A 16,419-nucleotide genomic window follows, 5' to 3' on the forward strand; every position below is an offset into this window, starting at 1 on the left:
ACCATGGCTTTGTCCCCAGCAGCATGGCAGCAACAGGAGGAGGATGGGGTGAGGGAATGAAGCAGCCATGATTTTAGTTCTATACACCAACATGTTACATATTGACCTTTAAACTATAAGTTAAGCTAAAATGTGGATTAAAGTGATGTGGGAACCAACCTAGCCAACACAGTGACAATTCCATCATATGTTAGAACAAATCAAATCTGGGTTGTACAAATGATTTTGCCTCCCTTCGTCGGCCATTTTTCTTCAAACCACCAAACAGCACAGTTAACAGAACATTCTTCTTTTCCATAGCAAAAATCCCTTCAAGTTCTTCCTTTCACATTTTAGATTGAATTTAATTAAGATGAATCAGTAAAGCCAATAGGCTATTTAGTATTTTAGACATAATACTGGAATAGGAATCCAAGACGATGGCAGCAGAGGAAAGCACAATAATTTTTTGCAGCAATAAAAAAAATGTGATGCCTGACTCCAGTTCTTTGTTTGTTTTTTAAAAAATTGGATACCTTGAGCAATAGTTAACATACAGTTTCAGCATCACTTACTCTGAATGGAAAGATCAGCCTTAGTAGCGATATCTCCAGCTTCGAAAGTGACAGCACCCACGTCACTTGGACGGACATCCTTAATTTTCAGTGTGTGAGTTAAGCCATCCTCTGACGAGATGATCTCATACTTGTCATCGCGCTTCAGCTCTCTCCCATTGAACTTCCAAGCAAAGTTGGGTACCTTTTTGGAAAGGCGGATCTCAAACACAGCAGTCTGCCGCTCAGTTACTGTCAAAGGTTTCAGGTCTGCCAAAAACTTCAGGGGTTCATCTGTTAAAAAAAAAACATGACGAGGCTTCACTGTTTGCTTATATGTGTGCTCAGCCACAGAGATGTCTCCACAGTACAGGCCAGATTCTCAGCCTGAGTTCATCAGTGCAACTCTACACAAATAACAAAGACTACTGTGACTTGTACACACTATAAGCATATGATTTATCTTATGCAATTAAAGATCAGATTTACCTATTACTTTCAATCGTGCAGAGAGATGCTTATCTCCCACCTGAAAACTGTATGTGCCCATGTCGGCTTCAGTCACATTACTGATGCACAGCATATACTTAGTGCCCATCTGCTTTGCTTCGTATTTTCCTAGGGAATACTGAAGACGCAAAGGTTCATCACCCTGTAAAAAGGAAATATGGAAAGCTTTGAATGATGAAGTGAAAAGCTACATGCACCCAAAATGCAAATATGGGTTGGGCACTGTATTAAATATGCATTCTGTACTTGGCCTCCTTTGGTAATATTTTATCTTGAATTTTTTTAAGATAGTATATTAGTTTCCTATCAATTATGTTGCTTTGAATGTATACTTTATAGTTGAAGAATATCTGAAGAAATGTGCATGCACACGAAAGCTTATACCTAGAACAAACTTAGTTGGTTTCTAAGGTGGTGGCGCTGTGGGTTAAACCACAGAGCCTAGGGCTTGCCAATCAGAAGAAGAAGAAGAAGAAGAAGAAGAAGAAGAAGAAGAAGAAGAAGAAGAAGAAGAAGAAGAGGAGGAATTTGGATTTTATATCTCGCTTTATCACTCCCCTTCAGGAGTCTCAAAGCGGCTAACAATCTCCTTTCCCTTCCTCCCCCACAACAAAAACTCTGTGGGGTGAGTGAGGCTGAGAGACCTCAAAGAAGTGTGACTAGCCCAAGATCAACCCAAGCAGCTGCATGTGGAGGAACGGGGATGCACACCTGGTTCACCAGATTACGAGTCCACTGCTCTTAACCACTACACCTCAGAAGGTCGGCGGTTTGAATCCCCGTGATGGGGTGAGCTCCCGTTGCTCGGTCCCTGCTCTTGCTAACCTAGCAGTTTGAAATCATGCCAAAGTGCAAGTAGGTACTGCTCCAGCAGGAAGGTAAACAGCGTTTCCGGGCGCTGCTCTGGTTCGCCAGAAAGCAGCTTAGTCATGCTGGCCACATGACCCAGAAGCTGTACGCCGGCTCCCTCAGCCAGTAAAGCGAATTGAGCGCCACAACCCCAGAGTCGGCCACGACTAGACTGAACCATCAGGGGTCCCTTTACCTTTACCTTTAAGGTGCTACTGGACTATTTTTTAGTACTTTATATTTGATATTATTCTATGTTTTATTCTGGATTGTTTTATTTGATGTTTTAATGTTGGTTGTAAATCGCTTTGAGATTTTTTTCCTTAAAAATATAAAGCGGTAGATAAAAGAAACTACTACTACTACTAATAATAATAATAATAATGGAATCATATGTGACAGTGTCAATAGTATCATAGGAACACATCAGGAATACACAATTAAAAAGATATATGGAGGGGCCTACTATTTGTGACATTTATGTACACATGCCAGTCATTAAGTGATAACTACACATTCAAGAACTGGCTGCAACTGTAACAATGGGAAAACAATGCTACAAAGCAGTCAGCATGTATTCATGAATGCATGGATTCAACTGGACATCATAGTGATGTTATGAAATTATTGGAAGTGTGCCATAGCTGGCATATTGGTAGGTAAATGAGGATTAGGAAAATAAATGTATGCAATTTCCTTTTGTCATACATTAATGTGTGGCTAAATTAACAACCCTTCTTTTCTCTCTTGGAATATAAAATGTATTGCATTGAATTAAATGGGCTTATAGAAGTAGCTAGCCAAAAAGACAGCTTTAGAGGAAAACCTGTGACAGATACCCCTCAATTCATTAGTCTGAAAATCTCACACACCGCCTTCCTTTGTTTCAGCCAATATAAAGAAAGGTGTTTACCTACCTTGATCCACGTCCTCTTTGTATTGGCATCCCTCAGTTCTAAAATACAATCAAATACTGCTGTAGAGTCCACCTTAGCAGAAACATCCTCCAGAGGCTTCAGAATTTTTACGGCCTGAATAGAAATTAACCAAAGAAAATCTTTAATAATTTCTTTTAAAAAAGAGAATGAATCACAATTCCAAATGACTTCCTATGCCCTAACCTTATTTTTTTATTATTAAGGATTCTATGTTTTTATGCTGTAACTGCCCTGACCAGCAGGTATAGGGCAGTATACAAATTTAATAAATAAAAATAACAAAAAATATTTTAGCATTCTTCTTAAAAGTCCAATTTTCATTAGTAAATAGGATTGCTGATACCTTCTGCTTCTATCCTTTAGCCGCTGTTTAACTCAACTTTGAATTCTGTTCATTACAATGCTCTCTTGTTGTAGCCTATTATTCATTTTGTTTGTGTGTGTTGAATATTTGTATCTTTTCCAACTCACGTGTTCAGCATGCTCCTCTGCGTACTTCACTCTGCGCAGTGTTGTCAAGCCTTTTGTGGAGACAATCACCAATGCAATAAACTCACTTCACACCCACGGTTCAGACAATAAGGTTTATTGCCGGTTTACAGCTTAATGGTTCTGTACATCAGTAGCCCATGAATCAGTCACTAGCATGCTGCTAGGACAGTTTGCATCTAGATATGGTTCTCATCACCTTCTAAATCCAGCCCACGGATGGTCCAGGTATCAGTGTGTTTTTACATGAGTAGAATGTGTGCTTTTATTTAAAATGCATCTCTGGGTTATTTGTGGGGCATAAGAATTCATTCATCCCCCCCCCCCCAAATAAAATAGTCTGCCCCCCCACAAGGTCTGAGGGACAGTGGACCGGCCTCTGCTGAAAAAGTTTGCTGACCCTTGTTCTAGACTGTTTACATTACACTGCATAGATAAGGAATGACTACTAGTTTCAGTTTCACATATACCAACAGTGTGGAGGTTTGAGTTTGCATGTTTAGGAAGTAGAACCAAGAGTTCTGTGGCATCATAAAGTATCACAAATATACCAAGGCTTATGCCACCCAAAAGTGGTTAGTCATTAAATGGAACAGGACTCTTCAAACTGGATACATAGTTCTGTGAGGGTACTCTTGGCTCTTTTTCCCCACTCCGCCCTCTGAAATCTGCTGTGGAGGTTTGGTCCACCCTCTGGAACAGTGTGGGGTGGAAGTGGAAATAAGTCAAGATTGACACCCTCATCCCAACTTCTGTTTGCAGAAGGCTTCACTGACTCAAAGATTTTTCTGATCATGGAAGGGCACCATTGGATCCAATCTTTTGTTTTTGCATCAACAAACTTTGCATACAAGTGTATCATGGCAATATTTTTCAAGAGGCAGGATTAAAACACACACACACTGTTGTTACTATTATTACTATTTTTCTGTTTTTTTAATGCTCAGAGTCTGAATTCTACTTTTCTTGGATCCAATATTTTCCCCATGACATATAGATAAGACAACACACACCTGAATAAAATAACTGCAGCCGAACTGAAACCGAAGACTTCTTTATGATATACATGGGGGCAGAGATGGAATGTCATTTCAGTGTTCAAAAGCATCACTAACCTCAACTTCTACTTTTTTCTTCATCTCCTTCAGCTTTTTAAGAAGTCCTCGGAAATCTGTGAAGCCATATTCCATGCAGACCTTCTCAAAGTCCTTCTTGGGCACCTTGGAGAGAATCTCCAGCATTTCTTTCTCATTAACCACCCTCTTCTCTTTTTTCTTTTGAGCCGGAGGCCCCCTGTGTGAGCACACACAACAGGTCATGTGGCAGTCATGTGCCATTTATTCATCTACTTCTAACAGGAAATAATCAGTGTCTTTGCAAAACTATAATTCCCAGGGCTCTTGAGAGGGAAACCAGGATAATTAAACCAGCTTGGAGGTCTTAAGACAAATCTTTCCCAAACTATTTTCCTCTATCCATGGGTATGTTTTTCTTCTTCTCCCAGAGAACATTCTGATCTATGTGGTTGGCCTATTTCCTCACTGAGCTCCCTGAGGAAATGTAACAGATTGTTTCTTGGCTCAGATTTAGCTGCTCACTGTGTTTTCTGGCTGACAGGCCACTCCCCACCCATGGCCTGAGACAGAGACAATGAAACAGCTACTTTGGGACTCCTTTTCCCTCCCTGCACCACTCATAATTGTTGTTTAGTCGTGTCCAACTCTTTGTGACCCCATGGACCAGAGCACACCAGGCACTCCTGTCTTCCACTGCCTCCCACAGTTTGGTAAAAAAACTGTGGGAGGCAGTGGAAGACAGGAGTATGTTAGAGAAGTGGCATAAAAAGTTTAAAGCTAACAAACTAACAGAAAAAATGATCTGTACATGGTTTGCAATCCACAGGGACAGCCATGCTCTGGCCTCTCTCATTGCCATGGCCTTTCACTCATGCAAGAGCAGTGCTCATACTGCTTCTTGCTTGGTCACTAGCCCAGCAACCAACCAACCAACCAACCAACCAACCCACAATGATGTTGTAACCAGGACCAGCCCTACCATGAGGCAGTGAGGCAGCTGCCTCAGGAGGCAAATATTGAGGCAGAGAGTGGATGTGCATGTGCTATGCAGCCTATCCTGCATCCACTGATCTAGGCCACTGCCCTTGGGATGCAATGGAGGCTGCTGAGATAAGATTCAGCAGTCTGCTGGGCTTTTGTACATGGAACAGGAGTGGGAGGAGGAAACTTCTTGCCCTTTGCTTCAGGCAGCAAAACTCCTTGGGCTGGTCCTCTTTGTAACCCATGCAGGCGAAAGATCTGGAAACTGACCACAGGTGTATTGGGGGAGGGGGGAAAGAATCTCACCTTTTCTTCAACATTTTTTTGAAATCCAGCTTTTCTTCACCTTTTGGTTCAAAAACGTGAAAGAAAATTAAAAGAAGAGAGTTAGTGCAGACAGTTAAGGTTCTGGAGTGACTGGTCGTGGACCAGATCCAAGTGTTTTTGGAAGAAACTGATTTTCTAGATCTATTTCAATTGGGGTTTAGGCCTGGTTTTGGCACATAAACTGCTTTGGTCATCCTGTATGATGACCTCTGTCAAGAGACAAGGGAAACATGTCCCTGTTAATTTTCCTCAACCTCCCAGGAGTTTTTTTATACCATTGACCTTCTGGAGCGGCTGTCCAAACTGGGGGGGGAGACTGCTCTGTGGTGGTTCCAGTCATACTTGGATGGTTGTTCACAGAGGGTGTTGTTTAGAGTATGCTTTTCAGCCCCATGGAGCCTTCAATGTGGGGTTCCACAGGGCTCGATCCTAACCCCTATGCTGTTTAACATCTACATGAAACCGCTTGGTGGGGTTATCTGGAGGTTTGGAGTATGTTGTCAGTAGTATGTCGATGACACTCAGCTTTATTTCTCCTTTACAGCTGCAGGTGAGGCAGTGGGAATGCTGGACTGGTTTCTTGCCTCAATAATGGACTAGATGAGGGCCAACAAACTGAAGCTCAATCCAGATAAGACTGAGGCACTGTTAGCGGGTGGTTTCCTAGACCAGATGGGTAGGAGATTGCCTGTTCTTGATAGAGTTACACATCCTCTGAAGGAGCAGGTTCATAGCTTCAGGGTACTCCTGGATCCTTTGTTGTCACTTGAGGCTCAGGTGGTCTCAGTGGCGTGGAGTGCCTTCCACCAGCTTTGGCTGGTGGCCCAGCTATGCCCCTATCTGGACAGGGATAGCCTAACTACTGTTGTTGATACTCTGGAAACCTCAAGGTTAGATTACTGCAATGCGTTATACATACAGCTGCCTCTGAAGATGGTTCAGAAATTTCAGCTGGTGCAAAATTCAGCCTGGTTGCTCATCAGGTCGATAAAGTTTGAGCATATTACACCCAACCTGGTTTGACTGCACTGGCTACCAATTAGTTTCTGTGCCTAATTCAAAATGCTGGTTTTGACCTATAAAGCTTTGAATAGCTCAGGACTGCAATACCTCAAGGACCGCCTCTTTCCATAAGAACCTACCCAGACCCTGAGATCATCTTCTCAGGCTCTTCTTCGTGTGCCTCCTCCACCAGAGGTCTGGAGGGTGGCAACACGAGAACCGGCATTTTCTGCAGTGGCTCCCCATCTGTGGAATGCTCTCCCCAGGGAGGTTCACCTGGCACCTTCATTATACACCTTTAAGCGCCAGGCAAAAACATTCCTCTTTAACCAGGCCTTTGGTTGACTGACATCCTATACCCTATTAAAATGTGTGTGTGGGGGGGTTATTGGGTTAGTTTTGCTTTTATTATGATCCTATATTTTGTGGTCTTATATTCTGATTTTATCCTATGTATCGCTCTCAGACCTGCAGGTACAGGGTGGTATATAAATTTAATAAATATAAATAAATAAATTAGGAACAAGGAACCAGTTTACAGCGTAGCTTAGGAGACCCACCCGTATATCTTATTACACATTTATCAAAGGGCTTCCACCCCCTCATTCCATATTCCACTTTGGTAAAAGTTCCAAAGGCCTTTCTTTCCCCCCTATAATGCGGTGTCTCTCCCCTATGAACTCAGATTAGGTATGTGTTTGGTACTTACTTTCACTGATGGTCAAGGACACAGTACAGATGAGGTCAGCATGGTCATTGGAAACAACACACTTGTAATTGTCTGCATCATCTGCATGGAGGTTTTCCATCTGCAAAGAAGACATGGCACCCAGACAAAACAGGCAGTGAGGGGCACTTGCAGACTTTACACAACCAGCATAACTCTCTCCTTAAACACTGAGGCATCTGGAGTCAATTTCATGCTGATTTGAATCAATTGCCTCTTGCTAAAGATAGGGCTTCTCCAGATAGGGCTATTCTCACACATGGCTCTCCAGATGTTGTTGAACTGTAACTCCCATCATCTCTGGTGATTGGCCATGCTGGCTGAGGCAGATGGGAGTTGCAATCCAACAATATATAGAGAATCACAGATTTCTCACTCCTGGCCTTGGCTCCATACTTGTCTGGAGCCACTTCTCAGGGTTGAACTAGCAAGAAGACTGAAGAGAGCTCTTTGGAGAGATTTTAGCTCTTCTCTTTGACTTCCTCTCCCTATAATGACATCACATGAGCCAATAAGTCATTTCAAAGGCTCTGTGCATGTTCTTCTTTCATAGAAGAACAGCTTAATAAATGCAAGTCTCTGTTACCACAGCTGATGGCCCAACAAGAGTGTGAGTATTTCAAACTGCAACGCTGAATATCGCTGTTGAAAAATACTGCAATCAGCTTGATGTAGAGCAGAAATTCATTTCAGTTCACTTTTTAATGCGAACCCGCCTAATTCACACTTCCTGAGCCAGTACGTGAAACAAAACACAGCTAACCTTCAAAAGTTGCACCTCTCCAAATTTTGTGATGCAGCTCACCAGCAAAAAACTGAGTACAAAAATGCATATATTGGGGAAAGTGTGCAGATAAACATACGGTGCAAAAATGCATTATATAAGGGAAAAATGCAGCTTTGTGTACAAAATGGAAATATTTGGGGAAATGTGCATGGACAATGCATACAAATTTTCATTCTTTTAAAAAATTGCAAGCTGATGCAGAAATGGAAAGATTGGAACTGAAGACTGGAAAAGCAAAATATGAGAGAAATCGAAATCAAGATTTTTCCCTCTCTACACTTCAGAGAAGTAGGTTATAGTAAGAAAATGGATTTTCAAAGCAACTCATATTACCTTAAGGACATATTCCTTATTGATGCTGTCGTAAAACATCTTTGATCCTTCTTTGATTGGTATCCCACTTTCTCTTTTCCAGACGACACTGGGTTTGGGGTTCCCTTTCACTTTGGCTCGAAATACAGCTTTGTCTCCTGTAGGCAAATGTGAAGCAGCATCAAGTGAAATTCGAGTGATATTCTATTTTGCAACAACCTACCTTTTCTGTGCCAAAATTAACCATTCCATCTGCTGCTGCTCAAACTAATGCTAGAGGAAGAGCAGCTGCATGCAGAGTTTCTGTCTGGCTAGCTCTGGTTTCCGTGTCTTTGGATAGTGCCTGTGATGCCTTGAAGGTGAAGTGGCTTACAGACTAGATGAATGCTACTTCTGCTCACCTTCAGGGGCTGTTAGCGGATGAGGTTTCTCCACAAATTCTGGGATGCTTTCCCCTGCAGGTATCTCGACGGAGTGGGTGATCATGCTGAAAGACTCCACAGAAGAAGAAGAGCTCTTGCTAGTTGAAATGGTCTCCTCTGCCAGGCAGAAACTTACAATTATTCATATAAAATGGTTCCCCAGTTTTCAACTCCCCCTCCCAAAAGAACGTAGTATGTGGACAGTTATTTCATTAACATATTTTGAGAATTAAATCCACATTTTTGTCTCTGAGGGTCCACATAGCAAGTCGTGGAAAATAACAACTTGTGCCATTTTAGTGTCTTCCTAAAGATAAATGCTGCTTTCTGTGGTTGGTGGGGTTGGGTGCGCATGAGAGTTACACACCCAAACTAAGCAGAATCAGCTGATGCATGGGGGCTCAATCATGCTTTTTGTTGTGAAAGTAGCCACATCTCTACCTGCCTTACACCTGATGTCAGATATGGTTTCAGGAAAACAGATTTGGCCCCCAGGTCGCAGGTTGCCCTCCTCTGACATAAGCAATGGCACCAGAGGGATGAGCAATGGATGGAATGTGTTTCGTTGATCTGCTTATCTCCTGTCTTCACTATGAGGATGCTCCTAGTTTATATAGACATTTGAAAAGATCTGATGTAATGTGTGGACGGTAATGAATATAAGCAGCTAAGTAATATAAAATGTGACGGACGCTTCAGGTTAATTGATTAATCTGTCTTTATCAGTGCACCCAGTGCTGTACAGAGTAATGAAAACAAAGGTAGTCCTCTAAACCAAGGAACTTACAAGATAAATTGTGATGGGTGGGAGTGGAAAGGAAGGGTAATAAGTGTTGAGTGGCAATAGAGGGGTTAATACAAAAGCTTTATGGAAGAGGTTGATTTGGGGCTGCAATGTGGAAGAAGATAGAAAGGGGAGGGGCTATCTAGGTATTCATGAAGGAGGAAGTGCTATGCATTAGGATAACCAGGAAGGATGGACAAACTAAATGTTTATTCTGTATTTTGTGTTTTTATCTGGTATTTTTATGTTATGAACTGTCCTGGATGAAGGGTGGTATATAAATTTAATAAATAAACAATAAATATAATAAATAATGGAGCAAGAGACCTCAAGGAAGTTGAGGGTGGTAAAATAAGAAGTGGCATTCGCAGGCAATGATATATTGAGATATAAAGAGAGATGATGGATGGACAAGGTTGCAGAAAACTCTAAATCGAAGGGCAAGGAATTAATGCTGGGTGCAGAAAAGAATGGGAGACTATGGCAGGGATTTGAGGGGAGCATCACACCTCTCACACCCACCAATGTCTCAGACATTCTCTAGTTCTTGGTAATAACACAGGAGGTTAGTTCCAGCTAAGACTTAAAATAATGCTCTGCTATCTACCAGCTGCATATATCTGGTATAAGTTGTCTGCAAGATGGGAAGAGCTCAGCATAATGGAGTCAGGGCACAAGGTGAGTTGCACTACATGTTGCTACAGTGGTACCTCAGGTTAAGTACTTAATTCGTTGCAGAGGTCCGTACTTAACCTGAAACTGTTCTTAACCCGAAGCACCACTTTAGCTAATGGGGCTTCCTGCTGCCGCCGCGCCACCGGAACCCGATTTCTGTTCTCATCCTGAAGCACTATTTCTGGGTTAGCGGAGTCTGTAACCTGAGGTACCACTGTACTTCCTTATCTGCCCATCCCTGCTGTGACAAATTTTGACAGGTGGGCAGGGCTGACACCTGAGATGTCAGGTTAGGACCCGCATTATTTTTTGTGCTTGTATGCTGTTTGAAACAGTTTTTAATATTGTGTTTAAAGTGTGGCCCATTTTGGATAGAAGGGAAGGTAATGCCAGCCTAAGCATGTCTATTCAGAAGTTATGTTCCATTTAGTTCAATGGGACTTAATAGTTAGATAAGTGTGGACAGAATTATTCATTAATTCAGTCATTATTTCTGAAATCATCCTTTATTGTAAAAAATTACCAGGGTAAAAACTACAGCCAACATAAACTCAATAAAAAATTATAACTAATAGGGATAGAGATAGTAGCCTTTCTCACAGCTGACTTTAGCTGGATTGAGTCCAACAGATTTAGTTCCTTATTGACCAACAACATTATTTGATGCTCTGAGCTTCTGGAGATTGTCACAATACTTGCCTCCCACAATTGTGGTAGTCTGAGACATGTGCTGCACTGAGCTGGAGCTAGAGCTGGAGACCATGGAGTGAGATTCCATATGCATGACGGCGGTTGCCATAATGGCGTTCTGCAGATTACAGTATTTTCAGGGGCTGTAAGAATAAAAAGCTTGATCATTTTACTCAGTCAAAGCAAGTCTAGTGTTCACTCCCATATCTCATGACCATGAAACAACATGCAAGATTGGGGTAAGGTGATATAGCAGTTGGGAAAAGCAGAGAGGAGCCAGTCTGGTGTCAATGGCTGGAGTGAGCAGGAACAGGGAGAAGGGTTGGCCCTCATCCCCCAAGAACTCCTATTGATTTTCTCCCATTAAATTATTGTCATCCACTCTTGTCAAGATTAGTAATGTTCCACATCTGGGGAAACCAGGTAACACCCAACTGTGTGTTTCTGCTTGTGGAAAGGGCTTGTGATCCCGTATATGCTTTCACAAATGGAGGCAATTTTGCACCAGCTCCTTCTTTCCTCTTGTGACTCCTTGCATTGCAATCCATGCTGTGCTGGAGGGTCTTGCAACTGTGAGAAGCAATTATTTTGGGGGCAGGGGTGGGGGTGCTGGAGGGAGGAAGAATAAGTGAAAATCTCTTTCAGTTGTCTTTAATTAGCTGAGGAATCCATGGGATTAAAAAAAGGCTTTCCCACAAGCAGAGGGAAATGCCACACACTGGCATTATACTTATTTACTAATAACTAGGTGCACCTTCCACAACCTTTAACCCAAAGCCAATCCTATCTAGCAATATATAATAAATATGGAAGAGCCATATTTTTGTACTGCTTCTTAAAGGATCGAAAAGATTTATAAGCTTAGGAGAAAGGTCCACGTGGGGCCCAAATGATAATAGCAATAAGGACCTAGTCAGCCTCCCTATGGAGGGCATTCCAAAGCCAGGAACCACAACCCCTGGCAGCCTGTTTCTGGTCACCATCAGTACCCAAGAAGGTGGGGGTCAACCATGAGGGAAGCTTCAGATAATCACAGTGATCGTGCAGACTGTGAGGAAAGACAAGATGGTCCAGTAAGCAACTGCATCCTAATCCTTAGGACTAGGAGTTTAGGAGCTCAGGAAAACCCAGGGGCCATTGAAGCTTTTTAGAGACTGCTCAGATATGCCCTCACCATCTGAACTGCCTGGTTTGGTATGGCATCTTGATGCAGGACAGCCTGGTCCTCGTTGCTTGGATAATAGGTTGGTACATGGGGATGGGGCTTCATTGGGTGGAACTGCCAACAGCAATGAGGTTTGGTGTCATATGGTTTTCAGACAACAGGCTGGCTGGCTTGTTTTATATCAAACCTCTAAATCACATTTCTACTGAGAGCCACCCACCAAACATATCTGTCACTCAGATCATGGAGAGAGTTTCCATGACAACACTGCACATTATTGATGGAGCCTGCCACTAGTGTGAAGATGGTCTGCATCTTTTCAGATCCAGGACTCATCTTCAACCTAAACATGCAGTTGAGGAGGCCCCATTTCTTCATGCGGTTTCCCATATATTTGTATTGTGCTACTTTCTGCTGCTGTGACCCTCCTTAGATCAGGCTGTCCTGCCATTGGGAGCAAGCCCAGAGAGTAATGCTGGGAGAGTGCTCTTTGCCCCCTGATGGCTAGGTTATGGGGAGCCTCAGGTACTCTTTTATCTCCAATACTATTTAATATCTATCTGAAGACACGGGGAGAAGTGATTAGGAGTTTGGGGGCAAGGTGCCATCAGTACGTTGATGACACTCAGCTTTATTTCTCCGTAACATCTGAATCAGGAGAGGCTTTACAGTCCCTGAGCTAGTGACTGGATGCAGCGTTGAGGCGGGTGAGGAAAAACAAGCTTGAATCCTGGCCAGATGGATGCACTGTGGGTGAGTAGTTCCCATGCCCGAGAAATCGGGCCATTGTCTACCTTGGATGGGGAGCAGGTTCACAGTCTGGGGCTGCTTCTGGATCCAGCTTTTCTCACTGGAAGACCAGTTGCCCTCAGTGGTTAGACTTTTGCAATCCCTGGACTGGGAAGACCTTGCCACACTAGTTCATGCATTGGTTACTTCAAGAATGGATTGTTGCAATGTTCTCTCCATGGGGCTTCCCTTATACTTGATCCAGAAGCTGCAGTTAGTGCAGAATACTGAAAGGAGTGAGATCTTATTAGCATATAACAACTGTGCTCAGAGATCTGCACAGGTTGCTGGTTTGCTACCAAGCTGAGTTCAAGGCGTTACTATTAGTATTTAAAGCCCCCTAACAACTTGGGACCAGTTTACCATTGAGATTGCCTTATTCCATATAAATCAGTCTTTTGGTGTGGCAGCACTTACACTGTGGGACTCCTTGGCTGTTGATACAAGGCAGGTACTTTCATTGTATACTTTTCAGTGCCCTGCTAAAAACCTATTTTTTAAATACAAGCCTACCCAGATTTTTTAATGTTTTAAGCTAGTCATTTTTATCAATAATTTTATTGTTTTATTCATTTTGCAAACTTCTTTGAGGGTTTGTTTGTTTTACAATCAAGAGATATATAAATCTTATGAAATAAATGAATAAATAAAAATTTCAAAATGCCAGTAACCTGAGAATATTATTAATTTGACACATCTAGTTTTATATATATATATATATATATATAAAATTCCCTCCTGGAATTTTTTAGAAATAAAACACAAGCAAAAGAACAGCAGCAGCAGCAACAGCAGCAGCAGCAACATATTAGAATCCAAACAAATAAAAGAGGCAAACTAAATTATTTGTAAACAGTACCTTTTCTTCTGGCGACCAAGATTCTTGGTGGTCTCTATTACGAAGCAGAACTTTAAGGGAGCATCAGTTAGTTCTTCCGAGTCCTGCAGCAGATGTGAAATGGCTAAAGAGTCTTGGCAGACTCTGGAAGACAGCTGGGTCCCACAGCATATTTCAAATATGGCTCTGTGTAGTTCAAACTTTAAATAAACACTGTCCCCCTGTGGGCTATGTGGTTACATCCATTTCTGCAGCTTCAACAGTTTCACATAGTTAGAATAAGAAGACAGACCCTTAAGGTTAAAGAGTGAGGATGTACAGCAAAACCATTAAATATAGCATGTTATCAAAGAAAGAAGCCTAGCAAATTATTTTAAGTGGTTTAAAAAACAACACTTTACATATGACTGAAAAGGGGTCCTTACTAGGACTTACATTTAAAAATGGCTTTCGCCTATGTTCTGTCCCATATTAACATTTGTACAAACAGAAAAATATTGTATAAAGTGTGGCTCATGATGATTATTTTGCCTCTCCTTTTGTGTAATATGGTGGCAGGGCATTATCAAAATGTGCTTCATCCAGTTTTGCAAAGTGTCATGTGAAATGCTAGTGATCTGTATCAGAGGCTCTTTTGTGCATGATTCCAGGGGTGGTAGCCTATTAAGTTCTACTCATGGCAAGTTAACGGACCTCACTTAGCCATGTTCATTCATTTCAGCATGTCTACTCTGAGGAACTCTTCATTGAATACCATCCCAAGTCGCTCAGTACAGTTATACTGTTCACATGAAGGTTAGAAGGAGAGACTCTATGATGCTTTCCTGGTACTTAGGGATGGAATTTGTATTCTGAACCCCATTCATGTTATCCAAAAACTGTATGCATACCAAAGTTCACCAACCAAATTTCATGCACAAAAATAGTATATTTGGGGAAATGTTCCTAAAAATGCATGTTTTAGTGGAAGTAACATAAGAAATTAATTTTATGAAGGGAAACTACTTGCAAAACTGTGTTTATTCGGCAAAATGGCATATAAAAATGTATCAATTATGAAAAATGCACACTAAAATAATAGAATTGGAAGGGACCATAAGGGTCATCTAGTCCAACCCTATGCAATGCAGAAACCTAAGCTGAAGCATTCACAGCAGATGGCCATCCAACCTCTGCTTAAAAACCTTCAAGGAATGGAAGTCCACCACCTTCTCCACTGTCAAACAGCTCTTACTGCCAGAAAATTCTTTCTGATGTTTTGTCAGAATCTTTCTTGTAACTTGAAAATGCTGGTGAATTTTCATGGAGACTTAGATTTCCTCCCAACCTACAAATTGATGCTGAAATATGGAAAACTGAAGTATGGAAAAACAAGAGTGACAGAGTGATTCATGCCTATTGCTCTCTGCTGCCATTCTGAGTGGCTCAGCTATTAAATGTGAGGTATTGTATAAAATGGGACACTAGTAAATTACAGTATGTCCAGGCGTCGTTTAGAACCATGCATTTAGTACCAGGAAATACCACGTGACCCAAACTTTTTTGTATAATGTGTTCCAGTTTGTTCCCTATTTTGGGATTTCATCATGTGAAAGTTGCTGCAGTGGATGTTAAAGATGTTCCATATTCTTCTGGTCGTCACAATGTGAGTGTAATGCCCAAAGGGGAAAATGCATTGGAAGAATTAGCAGGCTGGATATGTAGCAGGTTCTTTCATGCTCAAGTTCCCAGGACAATACCCAGACGCGCAAGGCACTTGTAAGCTCATTTGGAGTTGCTTCAATACACCTCACTTAAACAAATTTATCAGCTTCCTGAGGGGTTTTATATTCTCACAAATGTCTCAACATGTCATTTATCATGGCCATTGTTTTAGCTAGCCCTCTCAGTTTTCATTATGGAAGCAATTGAAAGCATTGCAAACTGTGAAGAGCTCTAGCATGGATCCATGCTAAGGCAGAAAAATTAATTTTCCTACTGAAAAATGTCACTCTTAATCACAAAATGTCTGCCATTTCCAAAGCCAAACTCCAGTAGGTGGCTGACAAGAAGGTCAGCTAATGTGTGTAGTTTGCCTGCTTCTAAGCAGTTACGTAGGGCCTCTAGGGGCAGAACAATAAGTTTCTCTTGCGATGTAGAGCTCCACCCATAACTTAAAACTTATCATTGTATTTCCATATTGTATAGCTCCATATCATCACGACATTATACAGTTCCCTAGCCTCACTGTACTTCATTGGCTGCCAGAGTTGGGGGAGGCACAGAAATGACATCACAACATGGGGTAAGTATGGAGGGAGTGATACCATACTTGGCACAGAGACACCATTTCTGGTGGTGCCTCAGTGCCATTCATACTCGGTAATTCTGGCCCAAGTTCTAGAGATGCTCCATTTTTAAAAAATAAAGAATTGGCCCCCCCATCAAGACTTCCCTAATATAACCAAATAAGAAGCTATCTGACCACCCCCTTTCCTTTTCACTGGAAACATTCATCGCTTCTCGCTTTTATATTGGAGCTTTTT

The 16,419-nt window shown here is 41.8% G+C and overlaps 1 protein-coding gene across 1 annotated transcript in view; it reads right to left on the reverse strand.

The window, feature by feature from the left end:
- IGSF22 (immunoglobulin superfamily member 22) overlaps positions 1-11,867 on the reverse strand; it is a 29,914-nt gene extending 18,047 nt beyond the window's left edge. Inside the window, exons 1-9 of the mRNA XM_077931230.1 lie at positions 11,112-11,867; positions 8,933-9,070; positions 8,553-8,689; positions 7,415-7,514; positions 5,683-5,722; positions 4,435-4,612; positions 2,810-2,923; positions 1,023-1,185; positions 555-827 (exon numbers count right to left, since the gene is read on the reverse strand). Coding sequence (XP_077787356.1) covers positions 555-827; positions 1,023-1,185; positions 2,810-2,923; positions 4,435-4,612; positions 5,683-5,722; positions 7,415-7,514; positions 8,553-8,689; positions 8,933-9,070; positions 11,112-11,211 — 1,243 coding nt within the window. The 5' untranslated portion in view covers positions 11,212-11,867. The remainder of the gene's footprint in view (positions 1-554; positions 828-1,022; positions 1,186-2,809; positions 2,924-4,434; positions 4,613-5,682; positions 5,723-7,414; positions 7,515-8,552; positions 8,690-8,932; positions 9,071-11,111) is intronic.
- Positions 11,868-16,419: the final 4,552 nt, after the last annotated feature.

This window comes from Podarcis muralis, chromosome 1 (genome assembly GCF_964188315.1).
Source record: "Podarcis muralis chromosome 1, rPodMur119.hap1.1, whole genome shotgun sequence".
Taxonomy (NCBI): Eukaryota; Metazoa; Chordata; class Lepidosauria; order Squamata; family Lacertidae; genus Podarcis; species Podarcis muralis.